An 11,927-nucleotide genomic window follows, 5' to 3' on the forward strand; every position below is an offset into this window, starting at 1 on the left:
AGTAAACTACAGCATGCCCACTAAAGCCCTCAATTTAACCAGACAACAAAACTACCCTTACTGCATGCAGATTGATGTGGTTTGGTAATATACTTGCACCAGGGGAGCCCAAAGTGGGTCCTGGAGGGCCAGCATCCTGCATGTTTTAGTTCTCTCCCTGCTGGTAGCAACAACCTTTTCAGCATGTTGGTGTTCTTCTTAGGCCTTCTAATGAGCCATCATTGGATCCAGGTGCGTTAAACCAGGGAGAGAACTAAAACGTTCATGATGCCGGCTCCCCTGACCTACACCATCAATAATTGTGCAAACTGCCTCCAGAATTTTTGGTCTGTCACCATTTTATCTAGACGATATCCACGCCACCGACAGCAGAAGCAAAACAAGGGAGACCAGCCAAGAAGTTTTTATCTTGTGTTTCCTCAGAGAATGGTCCATAGACACTTCAGAGAATGCTGCGTTTAGACTCTGAAAAGAACGCAGAAATAAACCATTTGTGGATTTTCAAGTCTGTCATTATGTTTCAACTCAATTACATGTACTTTGGGTTTAAATGTGTTTTTATTTACCAATGTATTTTATAAAATCTAGTTAACTTTTAAAAGTTTGATTAGTTTTTAAAAGGCTTAGAAAGAGAGACAGGGCAAATCATATTTTACACAAATTTATGTACAATGTATGCGTTACATATGATAAAACAACAGCTGTGGAAGAACTGAATGGTATTCCCACTAAATGGAGTTAGAAAGCTAAAGGTGGCTCAGAGCTGTACCTCTGTCAGATAGACAGAGATTGAGAAGGAGAGCAACTTGAAAGAGATTTGGTTCAACTTGATGGTGATGGCAGCCTTCTGTTCATTTTCCACACCTCATTTCTTCTGTTTAGGTGGAGGTCTGAAAACACAAAAACAGAGTCATTATGGGCTTTGAACACATTACCAAACTCAAGAAAATCAAAAGAAAGCTGACAAGTATTACAGCAGTACCGACCAGGCGGACCAATCCGTTTAAACATTCAACAGCTTGTACATGAATGGTTTTGCACATTTAGATCTATGTATGTTTTCATCTCAGGTAAAGTTATCTTTGTCATACAGTTGTTTGTAGGTTTGACTTGAGCAGTGGTCCTGAGGAGCAGGGATGTGAGGTTACCTGTAGATGCCCACCACCACAGCATGGTCTCTCTCATAGGGCTCCAGAGTCAGCTGTTCCTGTGGCTTCATGTTCTCAGCACTCATCTTCTTCACTTCAGAAGCAAAAACTGCCTCTGGAGCTGCTGTGGAGTCTATACAGTTGGCCTAAAAACAACAATAAAAAGGCTTGAGCTTCACAATTTCACATGCATCAACTTCACTTAGTACATCACCTATAAACACAGGAATCTTAAAGTGGCAGAATAAAAGCAGAGTTGGACTAATCCATCTGGTGAAAATATGCTTAGTACATTCATCTTCATTCCTACACAACAAAGGTCCTGCAGTTCACTCAAGTTCAAATCTAAATCATCCTTTATTAGATGCCATTTACCCCTTCTTCACATCATGACCATGTGCTGCCAAAATAGTTTTCATTCCATGATGAGATTAAGAATGCAACGATTTATCTGTGCTGATTTCCTTAACTCTGGGAGATCGGCCAGTTCTTGCACAGGAAGCCGATTCTATCCCCTGATCTTCTGTACCTCATCAAAAGTCTACAAATCAACCACAGTCGTCTTCTGCTCTCCTGTGAGAGAGGTTTCACTGACAGACAGGTTCACAGCTCATGTCTGCATGTTTGGAGTTAAAAGTCACCCCATTGTTACCAACTCTTGGTTCATCAGCACAAAAAATACATACATCCATTCCAAGATGTTCTACAGAGGATAAAAAGTCAATGAAAACACACAACCTATACACATTCAATGTTAAAATAGTAAAATGAATAAAAGATAATTTAATAACCTAGTACAATCGCTTTGTTGAACAATTCGAATTCAATTGAGAGTACTAGACAAAGAAAGCCCTCTGAGTCAGGTATAAACAAACATTCCAAAAGTGGAGTGAAGCCATCATCCACACTTCCTTGCATTTTATAGCTAAATTCCTCAAAGTGATGGAGTGGCAAGCAGTCCTTTGGACATGCTCTGCCTCTGGCCCACTGACAGAGAGACACGCCCTAAAACCTGCACCCCCAGACAGCCTGTTTGGTCTCAGGATTTAAACCACTGACTACAGAACACACTCCAATTAGAACTAGACCTGTCACAATAACTAATTTTACTGGATGACAATTATTAGTGTCTCACTGAGACATTCATAAACTTTTATTTTGTAAATAACACTTGGCACTGGAAGATGTTTTAAATATCCAAAATAAACAACCAAAATCAGTAAATAAAAAGAACACACAACCTAAATAAAGTAAATTATGACGCCAATGTAAAGAAATTGCCCTTCAAAAAATATTAATAAGCAGAATAAAAATTATTAAGCTCATTTTAATTAATCATGCAATCGATTGCTTATTGCTTAATTAAAACACCAATGTTATGCTTCTTTCTCTTAATTACCAGTGTGTTCGCCTGATTTGAGTCAAATCTCAGATTTCACCAACTTATCACAAAGCACTCTCTGCTCTTGATGCATTGACTGTGGAATTACAACAGGCAAGTCTGACATTGGAGACATTTGTACCAAAAATCAAGGTTTATTCTCAGCAATCAGCCTTTTATTCAAAGATTTTGTGTCTTTTGATAAAGTTATGAACAAACCTTAATTGAGATAACAAAGTGTCCTCCATTTTTCAGGAAGTTGTGAGCATTCAAAGCAACAATCCTCGTCTGGTCAGGCTGGGCCACATCGGCAAAAATGACATCCACCATGCCTAAAAGAAAAGGCAACACTGAATATATGATGCATGATTTGCTCTTTCACCAGCTGGCTGGACAAATGAGGTAACATTCAACCAGGTGTTCAACAAGATATCATCTATGAAGCCACTAAACAGGTTGCTTGGTTACAAAAAACTGAAATCAAAAAACTTGTTTCCAAGTAAACACTTATTTTAGTAATAAGTTGTTCAGATGTTACAAGCTGGAATACAGGAGCTTCTTTGTTCTGTTCAACAGAATTGGTTGGAGAAGCATGAACTGTGTGAGACAGACATGTTTATGACATACAACTCAGGCCCACAGCTCCAGCTGTCGTAGTGGGGCAATAAGAGGACTGGTGTTTCCAGAACTACCTACCAACCAACATGCGGTATTTGTGTGGATGCCTGGCGTCTTCAATGATTGGAATGATATTGGTGCGTTTCTTTGCCACATTGAGAAGATCACGACCCGATCGATGGGAGAACTCCACCGCATAGACCAGTCCCTCCTGTGACCAAAAGAAAAGTGTTATATTTACTTAAATGAAGACTTTACTCTTCTGTTAAACAGTAACTGTTTTTCTGTATGCACATGTAAAAGCCTTCTGTTGAGCATCATGTACAGAGCTAGAAACCATATTCATTTATGGGGTTATTTAGTGTTATTCTTTGTTTCTGGACCTGCCTCCTAATTGAACAGAAACTCCTGTTCAATTATGTCGATATTGTTCCATTTTTTGCAGGGTTTCCCCCAGTGTATTATAAGCCTGGTGGCCCGCCATGCTTTACTAGCCCCCGCCAGGCTAAGCGTTGCTTGTTTATGTTTTTATGAAAATAATAATTATAAAATCGTTTAATTTTTTTTTCTTTTAAAGCCAGATTGTAAGCGTCTCTGTTACTCTGAGCATTTTCACTTGCGGAGCAGATTTATTCCTAAAAGATAGGTTTATTATAGGTTTATAGTTTATGCATTTAAAGCCGGCAGCGCACGGACCAATAACACGGCTGGCGTCTCTGTGCGCTACCGCTGCTTGATGAACTTTACCTCAGCATGGATTCGCACACACCTTCTTTCACTCAAACTGGACACAGGCTGACATGTATGGATATTTACCAACCCCAGTGAGGAATTATGTTTCTTTAGAGAACTCAAGGTAGGAGTTTAAAACCCACCGAGTTAGCTCTGGCTGCGCAGCTCTGTGTGAACTGCAGGAATAACTTGTAGTTGTGAATTCAGAGGAGCGCGTTGAGCGAGCGGTGAGAATGATTTATATTTGTGAACAAAGAATTTTGTGCGGCTTTTCCATCTCAACACGCTGCCCATCTGCGCTGTAAAGTTTATGTCTGTGTTCCCCTTTAGCCAGAGTGTTAGTGGTTAAGGAACCAGCGGTAACCCCTAGCCTCTCCTCGTAGTCACGCATCACACTGGTTTTATATTATTTTATTATTATTTTTAGTATAATTTTTCCATTTCAAATGCTTTGTCTACAAAGTCAGACAGAGTTAATATGCGCGGCCACGCGGAGATCTGAAAGTCACGTCCTATAAACTCCAGCAGCCAGAACAGTTTCTGTGACTCTTATTAAAAACTCAACAGACACGAAGTGGAAGAGCTAATAGAGCCACATTAGCAGCAATAAATTAAATCTCCCGTTTGTTGAGCATCTTTGCGCAGGGCAACGGATTTAACTCATTATGCAAGGCCAGTCCAAGGCTGCATGAGGCCTTGAGCAGAATTTGACTTAGGGGCCCCTTTTGTTGCTAAAAACATCCACACATCTAACAGCTTCTGGGTTAGATTTAATCTCGGGGAGGGAGACTATTTTAACTGCCCAACCTAAAAGGCAATAACTTATAATTGCAGTTTATTAATTTGTACTTGTGAACAAACAGAGCTCAAACTCAAAGATTAAACTCACAGCATCAGATTGCTGCTGTGGTAACAAAACAATTTAACAATGAATATTGTTCTTTGATCTTTTACAAAGTAAACTGGCCAGTTCCTTAAAATCTTACATATAAATGTTAAACAATTTAAAATCTTTTAATTTATATATGCTGAATCCATTAAATCAAATTCAGCAGCATTGATAATCTCAATAAGCAAATGTTACATTTATGTATCCGTGGTTTGTGTTAAAATATTAGCATTTATGGGGCCCCTGAAGGCCTGGGGGGGCCTCATGGAGCCACTAACTTCATTTGGATTAGACAGAAGTGCAAATAATTTATATTCATTATAATTGTATTTTTTGATTTGTTGTTTAGACTAGTTGTGGGTTTAAATAGCGTTTCACTGGCGATGTTTTCCCGTAACATATAATTATCCAGTAATATTTTTATATTTCCTGTCTACTTAACATCTTTTAATACAAAAACACAGTGGCCTGGTGATGGACCGCCTCGGCGCTCCGACCACCGGGCTTAGCAAGTTTTCTGGGGGAAACCCTGGTTTTGGCAACATTGGCAGCAGTAAGAAATATGGTCGGTGACTTAAAGATTAATTAGCCAGGAAGACCATTGCCCTCCTGTGTAATTCTGTTAAAAAAAAAAAAGTTCTTGCGCTCTGCTTTGGACGTCTTTTACCTGCAGTAAGTCTTGATATAGTCGAAGTCTGTAAAGTGCTTGTTTTTTTTAAATGTCATTACATTTGTTGTGTTTATGTATTATAGACTGTAGTAAAGCATTGATTAATGTCTGGTTTTAAAATTAGTTCACTGGACTTGTAGCCATTATTCTGTGCCCATTGTTGGACACCACACGGCAGGACCGAACCCGACCGAACTGTTATAGCTAGGATTTCTGTCGGCTAATGTGTGGTCTGTCAGGTTTTGAAAATGGGCCGACAGCTCTTAGATCGGGTCGTGTGCGCTGGGCTTTACACTAAGGAAATGAGGAAGGGGGGGTCAGTGGAGTTGAGCCTTTTTTCATTCAGTGTCATCAACAGAAAGAGAAAAAGGCCAGAAGAGACGATAATGCAAATGAGGTTGATAGTTTTAATTAATCGTACGATTAATTGATTTATCGTTTATTGCGACAGGCCTATTTCCACATATCATCTCCGCTGTCCGCACCGTGTCAGCTGTTTGGGATTCCCTCTGTAATTTCCCCTCAGAAAGCACGGAGGGAATCCCGCTTTCTGATTGGCTACCTGTCACATTCAACAGGTTAACGCTCCCAGTCGGACTGGCCACGACAATCTACCATAACACACCACACACTACAGGATGATCGGTTATGAAATCGTAAGCGACAATCTTAGAAAGACCAACGTTCTAAGATTGTCGTAAGGGGAAAAATAGGAGCAAAAAATCGTGTAGTGTGAATTATTGCATCAGGTAGTCGATGTGCCCATTTCTCTATTTAAATCTAATTATTACTGAAGGGCAACATAGTATTCAGACTTTATAATCTGCAGTCTTTTGGTTGAATGCAGTATTTATTTCCACTTTGGCTTTATGTTGTTTAGGTTTTATTCAAGTACATTTTTTATTAATAGAGATCCTTTTTATTTTTGGTTGTTTTGATTATCAGCTCCAGTGTTAAGTGTTCTTTTGAAAATAAAGTGTATCTGTCTTTGGCAGGAAATCACATGAATTATTACGTAATTTCCATTAAGTCAGTGTAAAAAGGTCTTCAAACAATATTATCGTTTATCGCAATAATTTTTGAGACAATCGCTCAGCAAAACTTGTTATTGTGACAGGCCGAGGGTCAACTTAAAACGTTTCCAAGGCCGCATCACTCTGCTTAAATCCCAAGTCAGAAACAAGAAGCCTTAGTGTAGTCCAGAAAGTGTCTTCAGACAGAGACAGACTTGTCCTGTATGTGTCCTGGCTTATGGTTGAACTCATCAGACAAATAGAGAAGCAGCTCATGAAAATACAAGAAATCACGTGATGCAGAAACCATGTGATGCATGTTAAAGCCCAGCATGTTAAGAGCATTAAAGGGTCCTAACAGATGCACATCATCTGCCCTCAGTTGATGTTTGAAAGGAGAAATAAAACTGGAGAGCCATACTCACCGGTCCAACAATGTCTGAGACGTGGGACACGGTGGTCCCAGAGGCGGCCCCCAGGTACATGACCTTGGCTCCAGGTTTGATATGGATCTTGTCAATTCCTCCTAGAATAGCTGCTGCCAGCTTTGAGCGGAAAGGATTCCAGGCTCTGTACTCAATCTTGGCCTCTCCTTCCTGACAAAAAACACACTTAGTTATTGGGATAATCAATACTGATCAGCAAACAAATCAGCCATTGAAATCACACTTTACCTCCACACTCATTCTCTTCTCTCCGTACACAGATTCTCCCATCACCATGTTCTTGGTGACCAGGGCGTCCTCCTTGCCTCTGCAGATAAACACTCCTAACACACACACACACCCCAATTTACTGATGGATATTTAAATTCGAAAGTTCACACCCAGACACTGAAACATTCTAAATATGCAACGACATTTTGTTTTCATTTCTACTCTACTTCCCATGTTCAATCAAATTTTAAGAATGGAAGCTAAACTGATTCAAACCAGGGCTGCAGCGATTGGAGTTCCCTAGCAACAGTCCTATCAACAGTAAGACTTAAACAGTCTTTTAAGAAGACTGTTGATAGGCCAGAGACAATATGAAAAGTCACAATATAGTAACAAAGTTGCTAAGTTGACAAGAGTGTTAATGGAGCACCTGCAGACGTCAAGGACATCAAGCAAGGAAATGGGGCCGATTTATCGGTGCACTCCTGATTAAAACTAAAATGTGGGGACTCAAAGCAACATGCGACTTCATGCTTAGCATGTCAAACAGCATATTAAAGACTTTTACAGCTAAAAATCTGCTTGACTAATATTTGATAATAACCTTCATGTCTGTGAGGCTCGATCAGAACCCTTTTCCCTCCTCCTAAGCCTCCTCTGCCGCCGCCCCTTCCTCCTCTGCCTCCTCTTCCTCTTGGGGTGCCTCTCCCGCCACCTCTGCCTCGAAATCCTCCACCGTCTGGGGACCTAAAGCCTCCACCTAAAAGACAAACATCAGAGCCTGGCGTCAGAAAGAATTTCAGACCTGCCAGGTGTAAACCAGACAGGTCCGTCACCAGCCTCCTGTTCTCCAACTTCAACCCTGATCCATAGAAATCATTAGTAGAACTCAGATATGATTGAGAGGACCCATCATGTGACTGAGGTGTGTTAATCAAGAATAACTCAAAAGGCATAAAGTGCTCAACACCAGCAGGGGCTGCATCTTGTTTATGTTGCAGTCAGCTGGAAAGTGGGAACAGACACTCGATGTGTTTGAGCCATTATTGGCTCTGTTGGACAAAATCTTTCACCATGAAAGACAATCTCTGCTCATGAGATTTTAACATTTGGTTTTTAACATTAATCAACTACAAATCAAAACAAAATAGACTGTGTGCTTTCTCACCTCTTCCTCCTCGGCCCCCCCGGTCACCGAAGCCACCTCTGAACCCTCCACGACCTCCGCCTCGTCCTCCTCTGTCTCCACGCGGACTGAAACCTTTAGCAGATACATTTCAGCTGAGAACATCCAGGACAAAACAAGCCTTTCAGGAAGTGCAGGACACACACTGAGGTTAACACACAAACATCCTCCTCACCAATAAGAACATTGATTCATCACTTGTTATCAATAGTTGAACATCTTTATGAAAATGCATTATAAAATATGCAAAAGTATTCACTGATCCAAGTCAATGTACAGTGAATGAATCCAGTTTATCCCGACACCCATAAACATTCCATCATTTCACACGGTTCTATACAGACTCAGTCTTCTACCTTTGTCTAAATTTCCCAAATGTTTTATTTTTAAGACAAGACAAGTGCTAATGAGATAAAGATGCAGCAACTCTGCCTGACAAAGTAGACAAAGCATTTGATACGACTCAATTTGAAGCATTATGGCACTGCAAAAAAACCAAAAAAAAAAAAACAGCGTTAGGTGAGTGCAATACTTCCTCCAGGGGCTGAAACACCGTCCCACTGAGGAACAGTACATAAACTTTATCAGCGCAGACAGAGCCACGCACTGGGCCAGCGTGTGTGAGATGTAAACGCACATGGCACACATAATTCTTTGTTCATAAATCATTCTCACTGCACGCTCAACATGAACCTCTGAAAGCAGGACTATAGGTTATACCTGCGGTTCACATAGATCTTGCGCAAGCAGAGCAGGAACTGTGACTTTTAAACTTGACTTATACCTTGATGCAGTATTCTCCAAAGAAAAAGCAGTCCTCGCTGGGGGCTTAAAATAAATTCCTATACAAATGAAGCCTGCAAGAACACTTTCCAAATCGTTCAGTTTGATTGAGATGTGGGGCGCAAACGGCACTGAGGTAAACTTGAAAGATGCAGCTATGATGGCGCACTAGGCGGCCACAGCGTAGAGGCCTGCAGTGAGATTGGTGTGCGCTGCCAGCTTCATGCCTTGTTCAATGCATCAACTATAAACCTATCTTTTAGGAATGATTCTGTTCTGCCAGTGAAATGCTGAGCACAACAGAGAAGGCATTTTTTTGAATTAAAAAAAACAAAACAACCAACACTTAGCCTGGTGGGGTCTGCAGGCAAGTAAAGCCTGGCGACTCCGCCAGGCTTATGATACACTGGGGAGAAACCCTGGGTTACTAATTAATTAATTTACTGTTCACATCACAGTTCTATTTTTTCTGGGAAAGATGTATCTTCATCTTTAAACCTTAAAAATATCAAATACATCTATCAAAGAACCTAAATAAGATAGTTTTATCATACAAAATCACAAGCCATTTTAGGAAGACCCTAATATATTTTAAAATTTTGCTTTCCAACCTGGTGCAGGTAGAAACTTAACTACCAGGGAAATGAACAGATTGGCCATGTTAGATACATGGGCATGAGGTGGTGATGCTGGGGCAACATACATGTGGTGAAACAAGGTAGCAAAACAACAGAGTCAAATCCAGCATGTTCTCAAGAATGCTCTCAGAATAGCCTGTTTGGGCCACTTCGATTCTTTCATCTCTATATAAGCATGCCAGGTCCCATATTTGGGGCTTATGAATCCTAAAAAACAAAAATTGATTTAAATTGCATTTTTGTTTTACTTTTCGTAAACTTGCCCCATTTCTATTACTTTTGAGTCTAATTTTAACAAAAACTTTCTGTACATCAGACATGCAGTGACCCACAGATGTTTATTATTATGGATAAAATGATTCTGTGTCTTTTCTCTGTCCCTTATCTGCTCTCATGCACACTGCTGCAGGCTTACATAACCATAACATATAGGACTGGCAGCAATCTTCTAGGTTACACATAACAAAAACTGTTAAAGCAGCTCAACACCCCTTAGACAGGGTGTAAAATAAGATAAAAGCAGAACTCGTGCTACAATCTGTGCTCACTTGGTGTAACCCTTAAGGTGAGCTAAGAGGAGCCCAGCACTGGACGGTGAATGTCACTCTATCTCTTCCATTTGTATGAATCGTAACATTTGATCATTTTCAGCAAATCTCTATTTCTCAAAGTAATGACACTGAGGGATTTTGATTGGGTTCTGGAACCGGTAACCGGACCTGGGTGGTGCAGAGAGGGGAAAATGTGTGAACTACAACATTATGAAAACAAGGGTTTATTTGTAGGATTTCTTTAAATAAGGTATTGGTTTTAAATAGAATAAAGTAATGAACCATTTAATTTCAAGACATTTTTAAGCTAGCAATGTATTTGTCACAAAATATGTTAAAACCCCTTTACTGCTACGATGACACAGATGTTATCATGAACCCTTTGACTTACATGTACATCACAGGAAAGAGGCTAAACAAGCTGGGGTTTTCTTTTACTTCCAGCAAAAAAATAGCTGGAGGGAGGAAAGTCTTTTAGAAAGTGTAACAAGCTGAGAGAAAAATGCCTCGTTGTTAGGCTTGCTAATCAAACACTCCCCTTCTTCGTTACTTAACGCTTTGACTTAATATTTAAGAACCTGGCAGTGGAAGTTTCTGTAAAGTAATTTGTTTTATCAATTTTATTGGGGACAAAATTCCCCTTTGTAAACACTTGCCACAATGTAGAGAATTCTGATGTTCCAAAATCTAAACATATTTTAGTTTACTTAAACTTTAAATCAAAAGTCATACATCTTAACTCAGCTATTTCTTCAACACTGAACACAGTTTCGTTGAGAAAACAGTCTAGGTTAATGCTAGCCACGTGTTAATGCTAGCCTACTTTGAGCCCGTTTCTCTCAGCTCTCCATGCTCGTCCATCTCCACCAGAACCAAGCGGTCTGCTGTAGACCCACCGAGGCTCTTCACGGGATCTTCCTGCTGTTTTCCTGCTTCTCGCGCCTCGGTGGGTCTACAGCACGTGCTTAGTAAGACGACGAGGTTCCAGCTCGAACTAAGCGCTGTAACTTACCATTGAAACTTTACTAATGAAAACAACTTTATGCAGTCATTACGTATACATTATGTATCTAATTACGCGACTCTATAGCTGGTAGCACTTTATTTTCACCTGGAGTGATTCCCACTATTTTTAAAAAAGACTGCGACGGAGATGAAGGCCAATTTCTTTTCTGAACCTCTGAACCCAGAACATGACATTACAGACACTATTAAACGGGACCTAAACCCCGTCACTCGTGATGTTACTGTACCTGGTCTCATGTTAGTTGAAGATTAGCGATGAAATAACAACCAGAAAACTTGTGCGGCGCTTCTCCTACGGCGACTCCAAATCTGCGTTTCACCACACACAGTGAACACGTGTGGAGGAACCGCACATGCGCAGAGAGGCTCCTTCTTCTTCGTTCTCCTTTCTTTTTTTTCTGTTTTCATCAGTTACCAAGTAGAATGTAAGTGTATTACTGCCATCTCCTGGGCTGGAGGATAGGAATGTAGACAAACAGATTTACCTTCTCCGCAGCCTGTCAAGGAACCTACATCCCTGCCAGCTTATTTAGTTGCATCTGGAAGTACTTCAATTGTCTTCATGGCTAGTTTACCGAAAGTAAAATTGGAAAATCGTCCACGTTTCCCTGATTTAGGATTCATTTCCCTTTCCCT

The 11,927-nt window shown here is 40.4% G+C and overlaps 1 protein-coding gene across 1 annotated transcript; it reads right to left on the reverse strand.

The window, feature by feature from the left end:
* Positions 1-387: 387 nt before the first annotated feature.
* Positions 388-11,673, reverse strand: fbl (fibrillarin). Its single transcript, XM_032558173.1, has 9 exons — positions 11,519-11,673; positions 8,276-8,368; positions 7,712-7,867; positions 7,126-7,220; positions 6,877-7,047; positions 3,226-3,358; positions 2,749-2,861; positions 1,149-1,294; positions 388-890 (listed from the first exon to the last, which is right to left on the reverse strand). Exons 1-9 carry the CDS (start codon positions 11,526-11,528, stop codon positions 866-868), a joined length of 942 nt encoding a protein of 313 aa, XP_032414064.1. The 5' UTR covers positions 11,529-11,673; the 3' UTR covers positions 388-865.
* Positions 11,674-11,927: the final 254 nt, after the last annotated feature.

Source organism: Xiphophorus hellerii, chromosome 3 (genome assembly GCF_003331165.1).
Source record: "Xiphophorus hellerii strain 12219 chromosome 3, Xiphophorus_hellerii-4.1, whole genome shotgun sequence".
NCBI lineage: Eukaryota > Metazoa > Chordata > Actinopteri > Cyprinodontiformes > Poeciliidae > Xiphophorus > Xiphophorus hellerii.

Excerpts from the sequence above, each read along its gene's own strand:
- fbl (XM_032558173.1), bottom strand. Across the intron at positions 7,221-7,711 it reads CGAGCCTCACAGACATGAAG|GAGTGTTTATCTGCAGAGGC; the intron begins GTTATTATCAAA and ends TGTGTGTGTTAG. Across the intron at positions 2,862-3,225 it reads CAAATACCGCATGTTGGTTG|GCATGGTGGATGTCATTTTT; the intron begins GTAGGTAGTTCT and ends CTTTTCTTTTAG.